This window comes from Suricata suricatta, chromosome 8 (assembly GCF_006229205.1).
Source record: "Suricata suricatta isolate VVHF042 chromosome 8, meerkat_22Aug2017_6uvM2_HiC, whole genome shotgun sequence".
In the NCBI taxonomy this organism is placed as follows: domain Eukaryota; kingdom Metazoa; phylum Chordata; class Mammalia; order Carnivora; family Herpestidae; genus Suricata; species Suricata suricatta.
The window spans coordinates 50704992-50730518 of record NC_043707.1 but is presented as its reverse complement, the minus strand read 5'-3'; the positions used below and the strand labels follow the sequence as shown (position 1 = coordinate 50730518).

The 25527-nt window shown below is 40.5% G+C and overlaps 1 protein-coding gene and 1 pseudogene across 1 annotated transcript; one reads left to right on the top strand and one right to left on the bottom strand.

The window, feature by feature from the left end:
- The first annotated feature begins 1655 nt into the window (after window positions 1-1655).
- On the top strand, window positions 1656-22819 carry CD53 (CD53 molecule). Its single transcript, XM_029948563.1, has 8 exons — window positions 1656-1795; window positions 16228-16307; window positions 17137-17313; window positions 18608-18682; window positions 19225-19320; window positions 19873-19953; window positions 21032-21115; window positions 21951-22819. The coding sequence occupies exons 2-8, from the start codon at window positions 16245-16247 to the stop codon at window positions 22020-22022; spliced, it is 648 nt and encodes a 215-aa protein (XP_029804423.1). The 5' UTR covers window positions 1656-1795; window positions 16228-16244; the 3' UTR covers window positions 22023-22819.
- LOC115299207 lies at window positions 10888-11493 on the bottom strand (annotated as a pseudogene).
- Window positions 22820-25527: the final 2708 nt, after the last annotated feature.

Sequence of the window (25527 nt, the reverse complement as noted above, 5' to 3'; positions counted from 1 at the left end):
AGGGAATGGAGAACCATCTATCATGTTAATATACATCAAAAGAAAGCCCGAGTATGGGGTGCCTGGGTGATTCCGTCATTAAGTATCCAACTTTGGTTCAGGTCATGATCTCATGGTACATGAGTTCAAACCCCAAGTCAGGCTCTCTGCTATCACCTCAGAGGCCAGCTTCTAATCCTCTCTCTCTCTCTCTCTCTCTCTCTCTCTCTCTCTCTCTCTCTCCCCCTTTCAAAAAAGAAAGAAAGAAAGAAAGAAAGAAAGAAAGAAAGAAAGAAAGAAAGAAAGAAAGCCAGAGTAGCCATACGTATATCAAAAAAAACTAGATTTTAAAACAGAGACTATAACAAAATATGAAGAAGGGCATTATATTATAATTAAGGGGTCTATACATCAAGATCTAACAATTGTAAATGTTTATTCCCCATCCTGGAACACTTAGATATCTAAATCAATTAATAACAAACACAAAGAAACCTATTGATAATACAATGATAGTAGGGGGCTTTAATACCCCACTTACAGCAATGGATACATTATCTAAGCAGAAAATAAACAAGGAAACAATGGCTTTGAATGATACACTGTACCAGACAGATGTAACAGATATTTTCAGAACATCTAATCTTAAAGCAGCAAAATACAAATTCTTCTAGAGTGTACATGGCACATTCTCCAGAATAGATCACACACTGAGTCACAAATCAGCCCTCAACAAGTACGAAAAGATCAAGATCATACCATGCATATTTTCAGATCATGATGTTATGAAACGTTAAGTCAACCAACAAGAAAAAATTTGGAAAGACCACAGATACTTGGAGGTTAAAGAACATCCAGTTCTGATATTTATTAGTTGTATAATCTTGAGCTAAATATCTAATCTTTTTGAACCTCTGTCTTCTCATCTGTAGTGGGGATATAAAAGTATGTAACTGGCAAGATTATTGGATGTTTCCATGAATAAACTGAAGTGAAGGGGCTGAGGTTGTACCTCAGAGCTGAAAGAGATAAAGCTGGAATTGAAACTCAAAACTTTGGGTCCTAAATCTGGGGTTCTCTTTACTAACCAAGTCATTTCTACCAATGTCCTTTGGATTGAGCCTTGGGGTTTACCCTTGACAATAACCAGATACTTGGAGGTTAAAGGAAAATCCAGCTTCTGAGATACGAAAGTCTAAAAATGGCGGCCCAGTCCAACTGGAGATGAGAGATCTTCTGGAAGGCAGCTGGAGAGAGGGTGGGGAGAGGGCCAAGTGCCTTGAGACACATTCCTGTCTCAGTCCTAGAAGACTTTTAAAAATAATTATTCTTGGGTTCTACTCCAGTCTCAGTCTATCAAATGGAGGCATATTTCTTCTTGAGCAGATCTACAGATAATTCTGAGATGCCACCTCAATTGAGAAGCACTGATTTTTTCTAGACAAAAATCAATACCAAAATCACCCCAGAACCGACCAGTGCTCACTGATTAGTGCCAGAACCAGCCTGGTCTTTGACTTTTCCTGTGTTTCATAGAAACAAGTTTAGATATTTGCGTGGGTCTTGGGAGTAGGTGTTTCATAGGCCACAGGGGAAGGAGTGTTTCTAAATTTCTGAAGCTAAAGAAGGCAGGCAGAGCCTCACTTCCTCTCTTCAACTGGGTTTCCTGTCGTCACAGTGTGAGCACATTTATTTTCCCTTCACTTCTCCTTTTACACAAATAGTCCCGGATATCCGTGTTACCAGCCTTGTCGTGGCCACCTCAAGTATAGTCACCACTCCTGCCTGAAGAACTGAGGGAAAGTGCCTGCAAAAGGTAAGATTGGCGATGTTTTAATCGGGCTTGAGGGCAAAGCCCTGAACCATGTTAAGTGGGATAAGGTATCTTCTTAGGAGTCTCCGTATATCTCTCTAGTAAACCTAAAACCTCCTACAACTTCTATTTCACGAATATTTAGTGCAGGGAAATAAAAAGACCAAGGTCTTAGCATCCTTCAAAAGGCAAAGAGGCCAGAAAGACTTTTTAATTAACTGGTTCCCATGATCTCTTTGGGTCGGGACATTTATGTGCTTAAATTGCCTCAGAACTTGAATTTTTGTGTGTAGTCATTTCTGATGTCTGAAGCCTTCTGTGTGACATGCAATTGTGGAGATTTCATACATGTTCAGGTCTCTTAGAAGATTAATTTTGTGATTTTAAAGCGAGGAGAGAGCCAACAGCCAGAGCCATTAAGAAAGGCAGCCGGAAGATGGCAGTTCTTAATTTAACAAATTTTTGTGAATCTTACTGTGATTCCTCAGAGTCACTAAATAGAAGGACAGCTACAAATGACAACGCCCAGCTCAGAGTCAGGAACACAGAGAATGCCCATTGGCTGTATATCAAGAGATAAGAGCTGAACACCTCTAAGAGATGTTTAGATTGATTGTTTTCAAATAGCAGGAAGAATACTGTGATCCTCAGGGTTCTGCCAAATAAACTCGAACTTAGTAAACAAAATGTAAATATTGATAAACATAATATGACATGCACCAATCAACAAAACTTGATATTGTAATGATTTCTAATCCATGTCATGTAACTAATGACTGGGGTCTCATGGACTCAGAAAGTCACAGCCAAGATTTGGTCCTGGATTTCTGTGACCATACCAGAGGTCAGGTGACCACAGGAAACACTGAATATCAGCGCTTTCTCCTTCCAAGACCTGCAAGAATCTTGACTGATCATACCCTGGAAGGGAGAGAAAAGTCCTCAAGGACCACAACCTCCCCATCTAACAATGAGGGATGGCAATGTCACCAAGGGCTTTAGATACCCAAAGCACCTCAGGGGCCATTGAGCCACGAACTTAAAAATAAAGACTAGACTTTTTATTCTATTTTTTTTTTTTAAGATTTTAAGTAATCTCTGTACCCAACATGGGGCTCGAACTTACAACCTTGAGATCAAGAGTCACATGCTCTACTGACTGAGTCAACAAGGCATCCCAAGACCAGACTTTTTAATGAATTCATTTAATAATCATATGTTAAGTGTCTCCAGGAGCCAGGCACTGTGCTCTGGAAGATACTGGTGGGGAGGCAGAGCAGCAAAGCAGAGATTTGTCCTGAAAATAGTACTGCCCTTAAGGAACACTTGTGAAAGATAAGAGATATCAAATGTGTATCCAAGTGGCTTTGAAAGAGAACTGAGCAAAGGTAGAGTCTTAGCTGCTGGCTAAACAAAGAAGTTTTACTTCTCAATCTCCACCAGAATCTGCACTGTTTTGAAATTGTGGTTGGTTTGGAGCAGAGACTGAGCTGAAGCATGATTTCCTGTGTTGTTTTCCCTGTGAAGCCAATTAAGAGTACTTAGCCTTTAAATGAACGAATTGGGTACCTTTATACCCACAGGACATGATTCAAAGCCCACCCCTTTGTAGCTACAGCTGCTAAACCACTTCACCATTGGTGACTGACCAGCATCTACTGGTCAAGCTCCATCAGTCTTTGAGTCCCGGTGTCCTCTGGTTGACCTCTGACCTCCCAGAGGGCTTCAGACTCCAGATCTGAAGCCTGTTCCCCTTCTTCAGTCCCAGCCCACAGCATATGAACAGCTAAGCATTGTGCTAAGTGCTGGAGACAGGGAAAACTTGTGCTTATCAATCTCAAAGCGTTTGTAGATTCTGGTTTGGAGCACAGACACGACCACACACAAATACAGGACAATGTGATCTTTCCTATAATTCAGGGTAAGTGCACAAAATGTGGTAGGCATGTTGGAGTGTGCTTTGGGGAGGAAGTGACTGCTTTGGGTTCACTTTCAAAGAAGTATGAGTTTGCTATGGAGACTGGGGGTAACCGCATTCCAGATGGGGCACAGTAGATGCACACTTAAAGACATGTGACCCCATCCCCACCCCGGACATATTTGAAATGAGAGTAAGCAAGTGAGGCTGTGGTACCAGCCATGGCTGCAGGAGCACAGGAAGTGGAAATCTCCCTCTCTGACTTGGTTCTAGAGCCCTGGCACCTGAAAGCGAGATGAAACACTGGGTGCGTTCTAGGTCTAGGGCTACGCTGAGACATCAGAATTGATGGGATGTGGCTTGAACTGAGGCGTAGGGGCAGATTTCTTACACCTCAATCTCGATTTCCCCCAGCGTAGGGTGAGGTTTGGAGCTATTTTTGAGGTTATGGTCTCTCTCTCTCTCTCTCTCTCTCTCTCTCTCTCTCTCTCTCTCAGCTTCTGTTCCAGGAAATGCTGTGTTGATTTAGTTACAGTGGTTAGGTCTGTGTTCTTATATTAGTCCTCCCCGAGCACTTCCTGTACTGAGTGAGCACCCAGTGTGTGCAGATCACCCCGGGCCTACACACCAGGTATCTACCCTCAGGAAGCTCCGAGGCCCAGCTGCCACTGCAGGTACAAAATCATGAAACAAAGAAACAGAGAAACAAGACTGCTACACAGAGTGGGTCTCCAGGGCTCCTGGGCTGGACGAGGCAAGAATTGCAGCTGGAGTGTGAATGTGGGAAAGCTGTCTGGACACAGGCTTTGAGAAGAAGGAAGACATTTCCAAAGCTATTGAGTGAGCGCTCTGAGTGGAGGCCGTGGACCTCTGTACTGGGGTACAGAGGCAAGTCCTCTATTTAGTCCCCTCATCACAAGCACTTAGGAGGCTTTCAACCCACGCAGTAACATCAATACATCATAGCTATGGCCAAGAGCTATAATCTTTGAAAATAAGAGTCCTATTTTCCAAGAGTTAGAATGTTGTTACTTAAATGGAATTTAGAGATTATTTAAGTTCAAATAAAGTGTTCAACTCACAGTGAGAGCCCAGGAGATGTTAGTTATTCTTGTAACATTCTAAACTGGTTATTTTACAGGTAAGGTGAAACTTGTCCAGAATCATAAAATCAGTTAAATAGAAATTCCTGATTCTCAGTGGAATGCTCTTTCCTCCCCATTACACTATTCTCTCTTTTCCTATAAACCTCCTAGTAAATAGACATCATTAGACTATCCTCTTTGTTTACATAAATTTCCAGTACATTTTAACATAAGCAAACATAATGAATACAACTTAATTATAAATCCAGTTGATCTGAAATCAATATGCTAGCAATCCAGATATTTAAAATATATTTTTCAAACTTTTGTTTGACATTTTATATTTTGAGAGAACTAGATTGAGGAATGGGGGTGAGAAATTATTCTGATACCTTGCATCTTTTAAATTTGAACTCATGGCTTAATAATCTACATCAGCAGCAACTAACGGCTCTAAAGAATTATCCCATAGTTTGTTCTTCTAAAAACAGCTCTTGTGGAATCTCAGTATTTATACCATTAGAGAATTATGTGATGTAAGGACTTACAGATCAGAACCTCCTTAAATCATTTGCTCATATTCAACTCCCTCTCTGTCTCTTTAAATTCAGAATTACAGAAACTTGCAAAAATAGTACCAAGAATTTCTGAGACCCCCTCCTTCACCTAGATTTCCCAAATATTAACCTTTTATCACATTTTCTTTATCCTTCCTTGGCTTTCTTTTTGGGGGTAATTACTGGCCAATATCCTTTCCCACAGAGTATTTTCCTGTATATTTTCTACAAACAAAAACATTTTCTTATATAACCACTTTATATTCATCAAAATAGGCCACTTACACTGATGCAATACTCTTAACAATCATAGATTTTATTCAGATCCCATCTGAATTAGTATCGCATTAGTATCTTTATGGAGACTGGAAAACTCTGATCACACATTGCTTTTAACCTCCTATTTCTTTAGTCTCTTTATGCCTGGAGCAGTTCCTGAATCTTTCCTTGTATTTCATGACATTGATATTCTTGAAGCACACAGGCATGCTATTTCTAGAATGTCTATTTGGTTGTCTCCTGTTTCTTCATTACTAGATTCAGGCTATTCAGACTTTTGGTGGGAATACCACAGAAGCAGCTTTTGTTTGCCTACAGAGAGCCTCACTTGCTTTGGACATAGCTTTTCTGAATGCACCATAGATGGGTTTCTAGGACAGGGACCCTTCACAGGAAACCTCCCTATATTTTAAGGGTAGGGAAACACAACCTCTAAGAAATGAGCCTCCAAGATCATCTGAATCTGTCTTTCTTCATTTTTACCCCTCTTCTTTGCTTCTTCCTTCTTTCTCTCTTCTACAAATCATTAATTTATCTCCCTGATCGTAGCTTTGAAAAGGAAAGGGTTTTCACCAGACTGCAATTTCAGGGAGACCTAAGATGACAAACGCATTCTTTGACAAAGTAATGGAAAGATGAGGGGAAACTAATGCATAAATGTGGATGGCTTGGTTTGGTTTTAGTTGAGTATCAACTCTCCCCCTACAATCACTTATTACTCTCTCAAAGAGACATACTTGCATAACCCCCATTCCTCCTCAGCCCCTGCTCACAGGGGTTCACACTGAAGACTGGAAGGAGTCCTCCCTAGGCTCCTCACCCTGCAGGGGGTGAGTTGGATTGGGAAGTGAGAGACACATCATGGATCCTGGGGCAGTGGAAGGAAGGTGGGCTGGTAGGCTAAGAGACCTTGCCTTGTGCCCTGTTCATTAGCTGGGTGACCTTGTGCCAGTAAATAAGATATATTTGTGAGGGCACCTGGGTGGCTCAGTTGGTTAAGCGTCTGGCTTATGGCTTTGGCTCAGGTCATGATCTTACAGGTTCGTGGGTTGGACCCCACGTTGGGCTCTGTGCTGACAGCTTGGAGCCTGGGGCCTGCTTTGGGTTCTGTGTCTCCCTCTCTCTCTGACCCTCCCCTGCTTGTGCTGTCTCTCTCTCTCAAAAATAAATAAAAAGCATTTTAAAAATTAAAAAAAAGATATATTTGTGAAGAATTTGGAAGTTTGCAGGGTCAGTGAACTCCATCATCTACTTAAATTTATTTTAGCCTTAACTTGGGGGCCCTCTTTGAGAACAGAAAATCTTTTGTTAATCAAGGCCCCACTTTTCTTCACTGGTGAACCAAAAACCTCCACAGGCTCTGTGTAGAAAGGGCTAGGAAGCCAGTAGTCACCTTGATGAATACCTGTCCTTCTGTGTATGTTGGCGAGTAGATCCATATAAAGGAAACTGTCTAGAAAGGTGTTCACCAAAAATGCCAATTGTGGTTATCTTTGGATGTGGGGTTTCAGAAGATATTTATGCTTCCCACTTGTACATTCTTTTTTGTTTAATGTTTTTTTTTCAGAGGGTGCACAAAGCTTTTTTTTTTTTTTAAGTATTCACCAAAGGATGAAACAAGCAAAGGATTATTAAAGACCTCTGGCTTCTGATGTATTCTATTCCTGAAAAGCTAGCAGGGAGCCTGGGGTTGCCCTTGGATGAATGGACTGGTAGGGAAGCTCTGAACTTGATCTTTTCGTCAGTGTGCACTGAACCAAGCACTCTGATGCTGAGCCATCCAGGAAATGTTATCTCATTTAACTCTGTGAACATCCTGTGAACCACATGTGAATATCACTATTTTAAGGATGAGGCAATTGTGAAAGAGAGGTTACACAAGTTACCCGAGGCTACGTTTCTGACATGTAGCACTACCAGAATTCAAAACTAGGTCCATCTGATTCCATTGCTCGTGTTTATCAAACTGTGCTCCATGGAGCACTATGCTCTTTGAGTTGTTATAAGTAATCTTCAATATCAGAATAGGCATGTAGTAACTATGTACATTAGTGAACAAGTTTCGCAGAAGTCATTCATTTAAAGAACGTTTTGTTGCTTTTTCTTTTATTTTTATTTCAGCCTGTTTACTTTCAAAATTATTTGACCATGGATTCCTTTCATGCTCTATGATTTTGTTTGTTTGCTTGCTTTTGTTTGGGGAACACTTACTAACATCTCATCAATATAACAGTCTGTGTAACACCAAAGCTATCTCACTGTGGTTCCAAGACTGGATTGCATAATGCCATGTTGAACTGAGTTTCTTGAAGCTTCTGTTCCTGCCTTAGCCACCTCTTTGTTTTTTAAGTTTATTTTTATTATTTATTTATTTAAGAGAGATTGTGTGCATGAGAGCAGGGGGGAGCAGAGAAAGAGAGAGAGAGAGAGAGAGGGAGAGAGAATCCCAAGCAGGCTCCATGGTGTCAGTGCAGAGCCTGAGGTGTGGCTCAAACTCACAAACCAAGAGATCACGACCTCACCCAAAACCAAGAGATAAACATTTAACCAACTGAGCCACCCAGGCATCCCCCAACCTTAGCCACTCCTAAGCTTGACTGAATTCAAGACTAGATTTCATGGCCCTGCAAGTATGTGTTAAAAAAGGGGAAGGGGTGGTGGGATTGAACTAGAAATCCAGAAGATGGTTTACTAGCCCAAGGTCTCTATTTGGTGGAAACTAAAAAGTGAGCTTCATCTCTGGCCTGCACAGTGCGCCGTGGGAGGTGGTCACAGCTAACTGCAACTTCATCACAGGGGCTTTCTGGAGGCTGATGTCAGGGACTTTCTTCACTGAACCATGAGTCATGGGGCTGGGCCACAGACTTCTACTGCAAAGAGGTGTCAGTTCTTCCAGATCGTGGGGTCGGAAGGGGCAGGAGCTCAGTAACCAGCACAGTCACCAGGAAGAAGGGTGGGGCGCAGAGTGCCGTTCAGTCTGGGTTAACACAAGAAGTGGCGCCATCAGTGCATGTGGTAAAAGTAGTGACAATCTTCACCAAATGGGCAGCTTTTCTCCTTTGACTGGTGGGAGTCTCAGCAAATGGAAAATCAGGAAAAGAGAAAGGAAAGGTTCTTCTTCCTGTCTGTGAAGGGAAGAATCAGGAGGGCTCTTTGCAGGTCTCTGGGTACCTCATTAGTTGGTGCTCAGTGGACACTTCACAGAGCCTGAAGCAGGTCTCACAGGATCCCAGGATGTTGGGGCTGAGGTGACCTTAGCAGGCATCTGGCCCAATCCTCTGTGTACCTTATTGGCCCGCATCCAAGAGATTAGCTTATTGGCGAATAAATCTCAAGCCCAAAGCTTCTGCTGCTACAGTGGCATGTTTACTCCACTATACCAGACTATTTAGGGTTCATGGACAAAGATTTATTGAAGAATCCTACTTTGTTTAGTGTAATCAGGGGACTGTGTAAGAGCTCAAGGATTCAAAGATGAATAAACTAGCTCTGCCCTTAAGGAGCTCACATTCTAGAGAAGAGAGATAATTATAAATCAAAGTGGCCAGGGCAATAACAGAGATGTGTAGGTATTATAGGCACTCCTTGTGGGGAGTGGGCTTGGGTGTGCAGAAGTAGACACAATCAGAGAGGGCTTCCTGGAAGAGTGACACTGGAGCTGAGTGTCAGAATGAATAGTGGCTAACAAGTTAAGGGATCAGAGGGAGAGAAAGGGGCAATTTCCAGCAAAGAAGCCCAGGAGCACAGGTAAAGAAGGAGGCCCTAAAACAAGTACTCGATGTTGCTTGCTACACAGGGGATGTTGCCATGAGTTTGTACAAATGGACAGGAACAAATTAGGAAGGGCCTTTTGACATATGCACACATGCATACACCTGTCACAACAGTCATGATAACCCAGTCATCACTTCCAAAAGATTATCTGTGGTCTTTTGTAGTCCCGTTCTTCTGCCCGTCTCTATTCTCCTTCTATTTATCTAACACTGCCACTACCACCACTTTCCTCTCCCTTCCTCCCCAATCACTGACTTTCTTGCTTTCTGTTGGTGTGTATTAGTTTTCATTTCCAGAATTGTATATAACTGGAACCATACAGTATGGACTCTCCTTTCTGTCTAGCTTTGCTCATCCACTATGATTACTTTGAGATTCATCTATGCCGTGTTGGGCATCAACAGGTCACCTCTGTTTATTCCAGAGTGGAGCACCGTTGGATCGATATATCTCAGTTTGGTTTTCCATTCATCTGTTGATGGACCTTTGGGTTGTTTCCAGTTTGGGGCAATTACAAATAAAGCTGTGATGAACATTCCCAGATAAGTCTTTGTACGATCATGGGCTTTTTGTTCTCTTGGTAAATACCTTGGAGTGAAGTGGCTGAATCGTATAAGTGTATGTGTAACTTATCACAAAACTGGCAACATGTTTTTCAAAGTGGGTATACCATTTTATATTTTCACCAAAACCATATCCTCATCAATCCCCGGTATAGTCAGTTTTCTGTCTTTTTTTTTTAATTGTAGCCACTCTAGGAAGTAGGTAGGGGTATCTCATTTCCCTAATTTATGTTTCCCTAGCAATTAATGAAGTAGAGTACTTTTTCATGGACATAGTCTCCATCCATGTGTCTTCTTTGGTGAACTATTTGTTCATAACTTTTGTCCATTTTTATTTTTTATTTTTACTTATTTTTTTAAATGTGAATGTATCTGTTTATTTACAGCTTTTGATGTTTAAAATTTCAAATAAAATGATCTGTCCAATTGCTGTAGGTTTTAAAAGTAAATCCTTTTCCATTATCTTCTAGAAAAAGCTGCAGCCCAAATTAACATAGAATAGTGAAAACATAATTACATTTAAAACATAATTTATAAAACATTGTGTATCTTTTTTATATTAAGAAGCATAAAATGTAATTGTTGGTAACAAAAGCCAATGAGAGTGAAATACAGACATTTATAACTTATGTTCACATGCATCTTATAAAGACAACAAAAAACAGTTAAGGTTTAAACTTTTACTAGACATGAATATAAACATATAAATAGGCAGTAAACCTTCCCATTATTTTTACCCCCAATTTTTCTTCTATATTCAGTCAAAAAATTTTTGCTTTTCAAAAGTATATGACAGCTGTCAGTACAAATCTCTCACTTCTCTAACATTTACTTTTCATTTTATGATACATAGTTTGGATATTATGATGCATTTTAAAATGGAACAACTTAGTGTCAAACCCAAGTTGCTTCAATGTAACTAGAGAAGACCTACAGCTAGCACGGTACCATATCGAATGCAGCATACATACTGTATTGCCCCGTGCTAGTCTGATGTATGCTAGTTGGTACTGCCATGGTAGCGATGTTAGGTGGTGTTCCTTCTTCCTCTGATTTTTCTTCTTCAATCTCAGGAACGCCAGGCACATCAGAGGAAAGTTCATTCAGTATTTTTCTGTAAGAGGGTCTTCATGAAAGGATTTCTCTACATTTATGAGAATCAATCACACTTTCTGAATCTGCAGACTCATCTGTCTCTGCAATTGTTGCTACCTGAACAGTCTGTATTTGTGGTGACTGAATAACCGGTGGCTGTGGTGTCGGAATTGCTCCCTGGACATGCACAGTTTGGCCCAAAGGTAACTGCACTAAAGTTACAGCTGGGGAGCCTCTTCTGGTGCCTGATCCAGCTACAGAAACCTGAGCTAAAGCAGGGATTGAGTTCTGAACGGTCTGGATCTGCATATCAGCAGATTTGCTCTCTGCCACAGAATCTGCTACACCTCCATCCTGCTGAGATTCAATTGTTTCCATGGTCATTTGTCTTAGATTTGTCTTAATATATTTTTTCCTGCCACATTTGCTTATTATTAAGACATATGTAATCAATGCTTTGCCCCTTCCCTGTTTTCTTCTTTATTATCCCGCTGAGATGAGATTTACATAGTGGAAACTTGTCACTGATTATGGACGGGAGGAGGTGGAGACTGTGAGCCCGACTGCAGTCCCTTATTTTTTTATTTTAAAAAAATGTTTATTTATTTATTTTGAGAGGAAGAGAGAGAGAAGGTGGAGGGACAGAGAGAAGGAGGGAGAGAGAGAATCCCAAGCAGTCTCCACACTGAGCGTGGAGCCCAACATGATGCTCAATCTCAGATCCCACAACTGTGAGATCATGACCTGAGTCAAAATCAAGAGTTGGATGCTTAACTGAGGGAGCCACCCAGACGCCCTTGTCCATTTTCAAGTGGGACTGTTTGTTTTTTCAGTTTTGAGAGAATGCCCTCAAGGTCCATCTATGTTGTCTCAAATGGAAGGATCTTCTTCTTTCTCATGGCTGAATAATATCCTTTTGTATATTTATACCACATTTTCTTCACTGAAGTGTTGGACACAGGTTCTTTTCATGTCTTGGCCATTGTAAATAATGTTACAGTGAACATGGGGCTGCAGATATTTCTTTAAGACCATGATTTCCTTTCCTTTGGATATACATCCAGAAGGAGGATTTCTGGATCATAGGGTAGTTCTTTTTTTTTTTTTTTTTAACTTCCATACTGTTTTCCATAGTGGCTGTAACCAATTTCCAGTCCTACCAACAGTGCAATGAGGATTGTCTTTCTCCATATCCTCTCTCCACTTGCTAACTCTTGGTTTTTTTTTGACAATAGCCATTCCAACAGGTATGAGGTAATATCTCATTGCTGTTTTGAATTGCATTTCCCACCCTGGTGGTTAATGATGTTGAGCATCTTTTTATGTACCTGTTGGCCCTCTGTATGTCTTTTTTTGGAAAAATATCTATTCACTTCTTCTGCCCATTTAAAAAAAAGTTTTATTTACTTATTGTGAGAGAGAGAGAGAAAGAGAGAGAGAGAGAGAGTGGGGAAGGAGCAGAGAAAGGAAGAGGAAGAGAATCCCAAGCAGGCTCTGCACAGTCAGCATGGAGCCTGATGCAGGCTCAACTTCACAAACTGTGGGATCATGACCTGAACTGAAATCGAGAGTCAGATACTTAATCAACTGAGCCACTCACACGCCCCCTTCTGCTCATTTTTAAAATCAGATTTTAGTTTTTCTTTATTGCTATTGAGTTGTATAAGCTCTTTATATATTGTGGATATTACTCTCTTCTAGAAATATGATGCAACTATTTTTTCCCAATAAGTAGGTTGTCTGTTCATTTTGTTGATGGTTTCCTTTGCTGTGCAGAAGCTTTTTACATTGATGCAGACCCACTTGTTTATTTCTGCATTTGCTGCCTTTGTTTCTGGTGTCATAGCCAAAGAAGCCTTGCCAAGACTAAAGGTCAAGGAGCTTTCCTTTTATGTTTTCTCCTAGGAGGTTTATGGTTCCAAGTCTTATGTTCAAGTCTTTATACAATTTTTATTTTATTTTTCTGATTGGTGGAAGATAGGGGTCCAGTTCAACTCATTTGCAGTGTGGCTGTCCAGGTTTCCCAACACCATTTATTGAAGAGACTGTCTTTTCCCCCTTGTATGTTCTTGACTCCTTTGCTTCAAATAAATTAGCCATATATGCATAGGTTTATTTCTGGGCTTTCTATTCTGTTCCACTGATTCGTGTGTTTGTTTTCATGCCAATATCATACTGTTTTAATTACTACAGCTTTGTAATAGAGTTTGAAATCAGGAAGTATAATGCTTCTAGTTTTGTTTTTCTTTCTCAAGATTTCTTTGACTCTTCAGGGTCTTCTGTGGTTCCACATAAATTTTAGGATTGTCTATTTTGTATCTGTGAAAAATGCCATTGAAATTTTTAGAGGGATTGAATCTCTGGATTACTCTGGGAGGTATGGACATTTTAACAATATTAATTATTCCAATCCAAGAGCATGGCCTATCTTTCCATTTATTTGTGTCTTCTTACATTTATTTTGTCAACTTCTTATTGTTTCCAGTATCCAGATCTTTTACCACCTTGGTTAAACTTATTCCTAAGCATTTCATCCTTTTAATTTAATTTAATTTAATTTAATTGTTTATTTATATTTTAAGAGAGACAGAGTGCAAGCAGGGAAAGGGCTGAGAGAGGGAGACACAGAATCTGAAGCAAGCTCCAGGATCTAAGTTGTCAGCACAGAGTCTGACACAAGACTCAAACCCACGAACTGTGCAATCATGACCTGAGCGGAAGTCAGACGCTCAACCTACTGAGCTACCCAGGCATCCGAGCATTTTATTCTTTTTGATGAAATTTTAAATGAGATTGTTTTCTTAATTTCTCTTTCTGATAAGCCATTACTAAACATTCTTTAATCCAATTAGCTATCTTGTGTCATACCTGGAATCCATTTTGTTTACTGTGATATTAATAATGGTTAGAGTTGAGAATATTTGCTTTCCATTTTCCCCATCTGTTCTTTGTTTTTCTTTTAGTCTGTGCATGTTGCTATAATACAATACTACAGACTGGGTAATTTATAAACAACAGAAATGCTGACATGGCCAGGCGAGGCCACTCTTTTGGGTTGCAGACTTTTTGTTGTGTCTTCACAAGGTGGAATGAGCTGGGAAGCTCTCTGGGGTCTCTTTTATAAGAGCTCTAATCCCATTCAGGGGGGTTCTACACTCATGACCTAACTGTCCCCCGAAGTCCTCACCTCCTAACATGATCACATTGGGCATTAAGATTTCAAGATGTGGATGTTGTGGGGACCCCACAACAGACCATAGCAGTTTCCGTTTTCTTTCTTTTTTTTTCTTTCAAGTTTTTTTCAATTAATTCAGTACTTAAAAATAATTTTTATCTCCTCTTCTGACTTATTCATTATAATTCTTTGTTATTTTAGAGATTGCCTTATGGCTTATACTGTACATCCTTAACTCACCATAGTCTATCTTCAAGTGACATTACCACAACACATATGAGAACCATGTAATAGTATATTTCCATTGCTCCCTTCCCAGAGAATTCCCTCAAGACTAAATAATTATGGGTTCCACTTACTGAGTACTGGTCATGTATCAGTCTCTGTTTGCAAGATCATTTAATCTTCACCTCCACCCTAGGAGGCATAAGTAGTTACCCCATTTTGCTTAGGAATAGGTTGTGACTATAGATGTCAAGTAAGTTTCCAAATCTCACATGTCTGATCAGTGGCATATGTGAAAGCTGAATTCAAGTTTGTCCTAAAAGCCTATGTCATAAATCATACTTTTTTTTTAATCTCCCAAGTATATCCAGACACATTTATAACTTAATTGATTTTGTTTTAACTTAGTTAAAATAATGAGAAAGTATTAGAATAATTCTGGGGGTCAAGACAAAAAGGAGAAGGGGAGAGAAGGGCAAAGTAAAGGAAAAGGAAAATAGCACTAAGTAAATATACGTATTTCGTCTTTTGAACAGAGAAGAGTACTTTCTTGTGGAATACAAATAGCTTATTGACAGCCTGAATGACCTATCCCTCAAGGCCTGATTTCTGGCTCCTGTTAAGAGGGTATAAGCAATGGATTATACAAGCAATCTACATACTAAAAAAAGACATAGTTCGTTTTTTTTAATGTTTTATTTACTTTTTTGAGAGAGAGAGAGAGACAGCGTGAGCAGTGGAGGGTCAGAGAGAGAGAGGGAGATACAGAATCTGAAGACAAGTTCCAAGCTCTGAGCTGTCAGCACAGAGCCTGACACAGGGCTCAAACCCACGAACACGAGATCATGACCTGAGCTGAAGCCGGATGCTTACCCAACTGAGCCACCCACATACCCCCAAAAGGCATAGTTCTAATGGGAAAAAAATAAGTTGACATTCTGCTTTATAAATCCATCTTATGTGCAGTTTTAAAATATAAGTTACTCTATGGAACCTAGTTGTGTCTGAGAAAATTCACAACTGTGTATCTAGATCTCTAGAATTGAGGATGGGGCATTGCACATTAATGTCCTCGCTGGGAAATAAAATTATAGTTTTTAAAAAATCAAGCTGCATTGGCTATCTCTTTTCAATTATCTATTGGGTATTTGTTAGCCAATTTTTCCTCTGCTATAAGATTCACATCTTCTGGAGGGTTGCTAGGGGATAGTCATGGTTACATTTCCCACGGTATCTAGAACAGAAAATTTTCATAAACGTTGCTTCAGTAAAAGAATGAATCAAATAGAGGTATGTTTCCCCATTTTTATGTGCAGAGGTTTATAGACCACATGTAGTATGTACGTGTATTTCAGGGCATTTCAGGAAGAGACTGATCGAGTCAGCTGATTAAGCAGCTGATTAATTTCTGACCCCTTGTCTGCCTTCTTGAGTGAGTGCCCAAGCACTCGTCTCTGAGAACTGGCCTAGTGTGTGTCACTGTGACTCACTCTCCTCCGAGAGCACTCTATGGCTTTCTTCTATAGTGCTAAATTCAGTGATAAGCATTCTTAGCTCGCTGAATTGGAGCAAAAGTGAGGCTCCAAGATAAACCAATTGGTACTCCAATTCAGAGAATGGGAGAGCAGAGAGTTTGGGGAAACCTCCCAGAGGAGAGTCACAGCTCAAACCCAAAGTGATGCTGAAGATTTTAAACCCTGAACATTTGTGCCCTCTGTTCTCTGGTGCCAGGTAACTTACTTCCTCTTTTCCTTCACTTTTTAGGGCAAGAATATCCCAGCATGGGCATGAGCAGCTTGAAATTCCTGAAGTACATTCTGTTTTTCTTCAACTTGCTCTTCTGGGTAAGTGTGTCTCTTCTGATCATGGTTGAGCTCACCTCCTCCCAGCTACCCTATATTGCTCTGTCTTCTACTGAAGAGTCTGCTGTGAAGAACAACCCATGCATGTCAGAATGACATAACCGACATAGACAAGGGAATAATCATTTCCTCCCGTCTTCCCATCCTGCCATAGTAGATGCTTGTAAATCTAAAAAGTACCAGTGCAGTTATTTATAGGCATGCTATTTTCCTCTCTGGGCACTTTAGGCGACCATTGCTCACTGCTGACCTCTATGGGTGAGAAACCTGACACTGTCCGTTCTGTGGGCAAATGACTTTTTCTTGCTCTTCCTTCCCCCCCAATCCCTTAGCTGATTGAAAGGTAAGTCACTTTTTTTGGGAAAGTTTCACTGCACAAAATTCAGTAACTGAACTTCAAATAGAGAATCGGTCTGTACTCATGTGTCTATGAGAAGATTCTTAAAAGTTTGGCTTCTCTAGTTTTCTGCCTAGCAAAATAAACTTCTCCACCAGGGCATTCCCTCTACACAGTAGTGGTTTCCAAAGGGAAGACCATGTGTAAGTCATTGCAGAACGAGGAGAAAGGAATCTAAAGCGTGAAGACACTGTATTACTCACGGGAGTGACTTTTCCCTGGTAACTTTTATGGGTAGGATGAAGCATGAGTGGGACATCACAGGAAGAAGCAAGGGTCATCTCTCTTCTGGATGCCTGGGGAAAGCTGGGTTGTTCATGACAGTCTTAATAGAACCAATGGAAAAAACTGATTCTAATTTTAAGTGAGAATGTGAGCAGATATTCAAGAGTGTTATGAGATTCTTTCTTTCAGTTTTGTGGCTGCTGCATTTTGGGCTTTGGGATCTATCTACTGGCCCACAATAACCTCTGGTCACTCCCCATCCTCACTCCGGGCAATGTACTTGTCATCGTGGGCTCCATTATCGTGGTGGTTGCCTTTCTGGGCTGCATGGGCTCCATCAAGGAGAACAAGTGCCTGCTTATGTCGGTGAGTCTCTCCCAGCAGATGTGGTACCCTAAGTAGAGGGACATGTTGCCTTAAGCCCCATGCAAGACATTTCTTGGTGGCTAAAGTATGGGCACAGGGAGATCATAGGAACATAGGATTAGCACATTAGGCCAGTCAAGTCTGTCTAGACCAATAGTATTCTGTTTCTGACTGGGATTCTAGGGATGGGTGGAAGAGGACATTGCTCTCCTCCTTGGGATTTATTTTACAGTGTTACTAATGACGGATGTCATAATTTCCCTTCATGGCATTTTATTTCTCCATGCCTCGTTGAACTCAAGTGTCCTCCATCTGTCCAAGTGCTTTTCACATTAGTATGTATTTTGAGGATCTGAGTCAGAGTCACTAAGTGACAGAAAATCTACTCTCTAGATTTTTCTGAGTACTGCGACCCCCATAAAATGGCAGAAGATGCTTGTGTATCTCAAATCTGCATCAGGCCCACTATAGTGTGATGACTCAACTTAGGTGAAGGACTAGGTGGCAGCCATTGTGATCTAACATTAGAGATGCTAGCACTTTTCAGTTGTTCCTTGTCAGTTAAGTATCCTGAGGAGAACTCGTAGGCTTAGCTTTTGCTTGTAAGCTCTCTGAAGGAAGTCTCCTTGTTTCTCTAGTGTACCCAAAATAGTGCTTGATATAACAGTGCCACTCCATTCATAAATAAGTGTTCCCAGTTGCCTTGGTTCTTCCTTAAGTCATTGGTTAATCTTCTTTCCTTTATGAATCAACTCTTAAACTAGAGCCAAGAGATAGAATTAAGAAGTCCCTGTTCTACAGTTGGAGATAAATAAGGGTGAGGAGTATGATTAGAATACCTTTTCTCTCCATCTGTACAGGGCTCCTCTCACTCCCATGATCATATACCCCCACCCCAAACTAGTCCTGACCTTGCAAGAAAGGAGCAGGCCCAAAAATCTAAAGACACATAGTTTAGTTTGCTGGTCTTTTGCTCAGCTTGCAAAAAGCTGATGCCACAATTGCTTCATTCATTCAACAAATAGTATTGCATATGCATTATGCATATGGAATTGGACAGGCACAATGGGAGGAGTAGAACAAAGGTTAGAAGACAGTTGACGTGCATTGGGATCTAGTTGTAGAAAAATGACAGGTGTCCCTCACAAATCAAGAGAAGGCTTATGGAAGCCTGAGCAGGCAGGAACAGGAACCTCCTCATGTGTGCAAAAAAACACTTAGATGTTCCCAGGGGGGAGTGGGAGTGAGGGAAGATGGGGATCAGCATTGTGAGCATGTCTCTGCTTTGCCTCAGTTCTTTATCCTGCTGCTGATTATCCTCCTCGCTGAGGTGACCTTGGCCATCCTGCTCTTCGTGTATGAACAGAAGGTAAGCTATAAAGAACACAACTCATTGTTGTATTTCTGACCATAGAGAAGAGGTTGGCGCAAAAGAAGCCCTATAATAGAGGCAGAAGCAAAGTGGAAGGATGGAAGAAAAAAAGCTATTGTAATTGGGGAGAGGAAGACATTTCATTAAGGAGACTGCTATCTAATCATACTTTGTAGGATGACTGGGAAGAGCAGTAAAAACAAGTTTATCTTCCTCCTCCTTACTTTTCTCCATGTTTAGCAGTAGAAATTGCCTGTCTCCATGCCTAAGAGAACCCATGCTTTGATTGTCCCTCTTCCTCTGAAAAACCTGAGTTCTGAAAGGACAAGAGATCACCACCACATACTTCTTCCTGCAATGCCATCCGAGTCTCAGCACATCCTCCTGTGTATATACTCCCTCTTGCCACTCCCTTAACTCTGAGGAGGTCATTTGGAAGGGAGGAGCAAATGGGACCACTAGCCTATAGAAGAAATTGCTTATTCCTTGCACTCACTTGCTTTTTATAATGTCTCCTCTACTGGGATGTGTCTGCCCAGCTGAGTAAGTACGTGTCTGAGAGCCTGACTGACAGCATCCAGAAATACAACTCGGACAACAGCACCAGGGAGATGTGGGATTCCATCCAGTCATATGTGAGTATAGATGATGAAATCCTCCTCAGCTCAGCCAGACTTGATTTTCCAATCTCAGTCCTTGTGTGTGTGTGTGTAGGGGGTAGGGGGGAGGTTGGAGGAACTTTATTTCTTGAAAGTTCCAGAATTTAAGGTTCACAGCTCCTAGGTCCAGAATAATGTTTAGTGGTCACAAACTGGAGAGCACAGAAATCAGTCCGATTGGTACATTGTCTACATTCTCTCATCCTTCCCATTCTCAAGTAGGCTTATTGCCTAAGTCCTACTGAGATGTAAGGAAGACTCAAACATGTCAGACTAAATCCCCTGTGTGTTTAATTTTTCATCTGTAGAATGTGAATAAGTTAAATATGCCCTCTCTACTTCAAGCAATCTTATGTGATTGAAATGGTATGATGGATTTGAAAGTACTTTGTTTTCAGGAGCCACATAGTAGTCAAGGTAATTCTGGATTTTCTGTTGGAGTCAGATATGAAGGGCCTACCTTTTCTCCAAGGTGCAGTTTTCTTGCTAACTTTCTAACTATCGCTTTCTTGGATGTTTGGCTTTTAGCTGCAATGCTGTGGTGTAAATGGCACAAGTGATTGGGGCAATCACCCACCAGAATCTTGTCCCTCAGATCCACGCATTCAGGTAAGTTTTTAGCATCCTTTCTGTTATTAACCTCTTTGGTTAAACTTTCAATTATTTTAAAAACTCCACTCATACTGGACTTAGTCCTCCCAGCCAGAAACAGAGAATCTTGGACAAAATAGAGGCCAGGGAGACAACCCAGGTAACTAAACAAACTAGACAAGTTGTCCAGACAAGTAGACAAAAGAAAAAAAGGAACAAGCTCATTTAGATTAGGAATGGCACAACAAATCTTGGGACCCTAAACTATTACATTCAAGGCAGAACGTTTATGCGATGAAAGTAGTAGATCTACATTTTTCTTGAGCAAAATGTAGGTCTTATTTTTGAAAGAGAAATTTGTAAAGTTGAGGTAGAAAAAGCTTTTTCTTCATGTTTTTTTTTTTTTTCTCTTCTTCCTTGGAAAAGGCAGCACCAAGTCCCTCGCTGAAATGAATGATAAGTGAAGGAGTGAGGAGTTGGGGAGAAAGAGTTGGCGGAACTGTTGAACCAACCTTTCCACTTAATTCAGACCTCCAGATTAAGCCTGGAGAGGAAGCCAAGATTATATTCCCACAAGATCAAGTTCCCAAGTTCCTGTTGCCCCATGCTATCCACTTGGGGGATTGTTTGAAAATCTCCAGACATTTTTCAGTCTACAAAGAAAGACTGAGACACTCACCAACTAGAATGGCCCTGTGCTTGGGAGGGCCATGGTAGATTTACACTTCAGCAGAAGCTGAGATGCACCCAATCCTAGAATTGCATAGACTATATTCCCATTTATTAATCCCAAATCAGCAGTGAGAGTTCAAAAAACCTAAGGATAACTATTGCTGAAATGCCTCTCAGGAGCTAGTTTGACTCAGTGTGCGATGATCTAGGACTTCAGTATTAGGTGCCACTGTAATGATAACAACACCAGGATGGGCTCTGTTTAATATTCACTACTTTATGCCCATTTCTTCAACCATAGAAAGAAAATAAAAATGATCTAAGTCTCTTGGCATAAGACAAAGTATAAACCATCTTCTGAAATTAGCCTCCTGATAAAGTCAGATAATATAGTGTTATCATTTGTACTTATAATTTTTTCTAGGGTTGCTATGAAAAAGCCAAACTGTGGTTTCATTCCAATTTCCTGCATATTGGAATTATCACTATCTGCGTATGTGTGATCCAGGTAAGAATTTAACCACTGGACTATTGTGAAGATTAAATTATTTAAGTCATGTAAGGTTTTAGAACAGTACCAAGTACATAGTACATACTCAATAAATATGAGCTTCCCCAGTCACATAGCAAATGATGTCATTACCAATTGAAAACATACAGAAAATATGGTGTAAGATCTATCTGGTCAACTTATCCCTAAGAGATGATTGCTCATAGTCAAATTAAAAATCATCAAGCAGACCCCTACTTTGGTCATTCACTCAGCTGGTATGGGAAATCTTGCAATAGATAAACGCTCTATATGAAAAATTGGCCTTGTATGCTAAACAAGAGATGATGATAAAATTTATAATCAATTTCCTCCTTGTTTCTCTGCTTAGCATGATAAGTCAGGGGCGAATTGAGGATAATTTTATATTCTTTTTTAGTATGGGACATTTCTACTCTTTTTATGTACAGTGTTTTGAATATGTCACAGAATAACTAAGATATTAATCAAGAAGCTCAGAGAGGAACAGTTTTTCTCAGCTTGGAAACCCAGGAGTCCCAGGGCATGGATAGAGATGACTCACTACACCGTGTTGTCATGTGCAGAACTTGACTATGCAAGTGACTTCTTAAGGAGACAAAGATGTCCGACACTCTATCCTCTACTCTTGTGACACCATCACCTCCCACTGCCTTTCTAAAGCAAAATAAAAAGATGGAGAAGGAATTAGAAGTGATGGCAGGAAGGCTGGTTCCACTGCGATAGATTATTTTTCTCCGGGGCTAATCCCAGGAGTTATGGGAGAGATGGCTCCTCCCGTGAAGACCTCACATTTTTCCAACTCTTTTCTCAGGTGTTGGGGATGTCCTTTGCGCTGACCTTGAACTGCCAGATTGATAAAACCAGCCAGGCCCTAGGGCTGTGACTTGCTACTGCCTTGTGCTGGAGAGGCTTATTTCATCCCTGGAAATCCAAAGTCATTTATAGCATGAAGCCCTAAATGATCACCTCTTGGACTGGTGTGTTTGTTCCCCTCTCATCTCTTCCCTGTTTTGGTCCCTGCCTCTTACAACCAGAAGAGAGATGTGTTTGCTAGTCATTACCCATATCAGGCACCAGAAAATCATTCAACCACTCACGGAGGCACCTATGTCCCTCAAAGTGGTGACACTAATACCCGAGCATTTTCAGACATGAGAGGCCAAGAGAACCTCTGGCACTAATGGTTCAAGATCAAAGGATAGGTCTTGGACTTGAATTTTTGTATCTTCTTATTGTCAAATAACTCTCTAGCCTCTACATCATGCCCAGACCACTCTCCAAAGTCAAGCAAAAGACATGCTGAAGGGAACTCTGGGGCCAGACACATTGGATCACTGTTACAACCCTCTGCTTCCTTTTGGCTGGGCCTGGGCCTTGGCTCCAGGAATGACAGAGTACTCTTTCTCCGAAGGGTAAGGTTTCTTTCAACTTTCTTGCTAAGGGCCTTATGGATTCATTCTGTCCTTCCAGAAGAAACTGTCTAGTGATTAGTATCCTGACTTCAGCCAGTCACTTCGCCTTTGATGTACATAGCTGTGGAGGAACCAGCAGGACCAGTGTTTCTGGTGGTTTGGCTGATAATCACATTCATAAGAGCTCTGGTATTATTTCTCTATCAAATAAGGTTTTGTTAATGTACTATTTTAACTCTTCAATAAACAAGATAGCTTGTGATCTCAATCATTACATTCTCTTTCTTATATCTGAAATACATTTTTTGTGATTCAGTCTGAATGTCCTGCCCACAATTGGTTAGTTATCAATTGTTGCATAACAGATTATTCCCAAACTTAGTGACTGAGAACATATATTTATTATCTCACTTGTGTGTGTGTGTGTGTGTGTGTGTGTGTGTGTGTGTGTGTGTGTGTGGTGAGTGATGATCCTGGGAGCAGCTTAGCTGAATGAATCTGGTTCACAGTCTCTCACATGACTGCAATCACTGCGTTAGCCAGGACTGTAGTTATCTGAAGGCTGGACTGGAAGAGGATCTACCTGCAAGATCCTTCACATGCCCCTTGGTGGGCCTCAGTTATTTGCCACATGCAACCTTCCACAGGGCTACCTTACAACTTCACAGGTGGTATCTCCTATTGCAGAACATCCACGAGAGAACATGAACTACAGCACCCCAAACAAGCCATAATCCTTTATAACCTAACTCAGAAATTCCATCACATCAATCCCGCCATATTATATTCCTTAGAACTGAATAAAAAAAAAAAAAAACTCAGCACACACTCAAGGGCAGGAGATTACACAAGGTGTGAAAACCAGGGAGTGGAAATCATCGGGGCCATTTTAGAGACTGCCAACCACATCATGTCTTTTGGGCCAGGAAAAGCTAAATTAGACTGTCTATAAACTAAATTAAATTATTTAATAAACATATGTTACAAAGCATAAAATCAGAACATATTTAATACAAAACCAAATGTAGAGAAAGTAGAAAAGGACAGAAGAACTGGGTCTTTTCTTAAAGTTTTGTGTTGGATCTCCTACCTCCCTTTAAGGAAAATTGGGCATTTTAGTGGTAGTTATAGGGAAAACTACATATTTTACACTTTTCTGAGAGAAACAAGGAACAGAGGACACGTTCTTTTGAGTGCAAGTATCAAAAATATTTCACATTCAACATGTACAAAGCAAAACCTATTGTACCTTCCAACCCTGCTCCTCCTCTTTGTTCCCCATATCAATGAATGATAACACCACCCACACACGTGAACACGATGTGGTTGGCAGCCTCTAAGCTGGTTTCAGTGATTTCCACTCCCTGGTATTCACACCTTGTGTAATCTCCTGCTCTTGAGTGTGCACTAAGCTTTCTGGTACCCTGGCCAGAAACCTGGGCTGTCCTTAACTCTAAGCTGTCCAACACCCAGTCATTCATAGAGTGCTAAGGGTTCACTTACCAGATATCAAATTCATCTGTTCTTCCTATTTCATTTCTTGCCTGTATTCTTCAATAGTCTATTATCTGTTCTACTAGTATCCATCAGTGACCCTATCTAAGATATTCTCCATAGAGTGGTCAAATAATATTTCTAAAACAAATATAAACAAGATACTTTACTGCTCAAAACCCTCCAATACTATGTTCCTCTTAGGATAAAGTTCCTTATTAAGTCTGCTAGCCCCTACGTTGATATGTCCTGCTCTTAGCTCTCCAGGCTTACCTCTTGCTCTTCTTACCGTTTTATTCTACACTTTAGTTCTATTAAAGTTTACTTAATTGCTCACAGCTCTTGTCTATACAGATTTCTCCCATTCATCCAATAATCCCTTTGTCTAGATAATTCCTACCCTCTCTCTAAGGAAGGTTTCCCCTAGTACTGCAAAGTTTAATACCTATTGAGGTCTTTGCAAGTATCAGACAGTTTGCTAAGAACTTTACATACATCTCCCTGTTTAAATATTGACAATATGTCTTTTGTGAGTACCTCCATAATGCACTCATAAAAACTTCACAGATCTTATTATGTTCTATTTTTAATTCCTATTTATTTGTCTCTATCAATTATTGACCTGATCAAGTTAGAAAAAGAAGGAGAAAAGGTAAAAATTAACTATATATACAAATTGTTTCATAACAATAAATACAGTTCAGATTTTAAAGCCCATGAAATTATATGATTAAAAAATCCAGGACAATCATTTTGTGGGGGAAAAATGTAGTTGCTATAAGCATTTTTCTAAAATAATAGAAACCATCTAAATTGACTCAAATAGAAAAAGGAGACTTCTGGGGCACCTGAATGGCTCAGTCGGTTAAGTTTCCGACTTCAGCTCCGGTCATGATCTCACAGTTCATGGGTTTGAGCCTTGTGTCGGGCTCTGTGCTGACAGCTAGCTCAGAGCCTGGAGCCTGTCTTTGGATTCTGTATCTTCCCCTCTCTCTGACCCTCCCCTCACTTGTGCTGTCTCTGTCTCTCAAAAATAAATAAAAAACATTAAAAAAATTAAAAAATGGAAAAGGAAAAGGAGATTTCCGTTTCTGATAAGATAGCAGACAATATTACTAGACCAAATTGCCACTATAAACAACTAAAGTGCTAGATAAAAGCTGTAAAACATTTTATTAGGAGCACTATTTCACTGGAATGAAAATAAGTAATACTAATGCCAGAGACTTTGTGATGATGGGAACCAGAGAAGTAAGAGGAATTTGAGGACATTTGCCAAACTAGATGAACTTTGGATTTCAGTTTTCATGACACATGGAGTATAGGAGGCAAATTTCAGGGTCTGTCTAAGGTGGAGAGTCTAAGCAGGGATCTTTCCTCTTTTAAGTAAGAGGCACCAAAGTCCTATATACACCTTAGTATAAGAATAACTAGAAATATCACTCACTTTCACCAATGATTACATGAAAATTTGTCTGCAAC

Excerpts from the sequence above, each read along its gene's own strand:
- CD53 (XM_029948563.1), top strand. The coding sequence starts at position 16,245 with ATGGGCATGAGCAGCTTGAAATTCCTGAAGTACATTCTGTTTTTCTTC. Across the intron at positions 17,314-18,607 it reads ACAAGTGCCTGCTTATGTCG|TTCTTTATCCTGCTGCTGAT; the intron begins GTGAGTCTCTCC and ends GCTTTGCCTCAG. Across the intron at positions 18,683-19,224 it reads TCTTCGTGTATGAACAGAAG|CTGAGTAAGTACGTGTCTGA; the intron begins GTAAGCTATAAA and ends GTGTCTGCCCAG.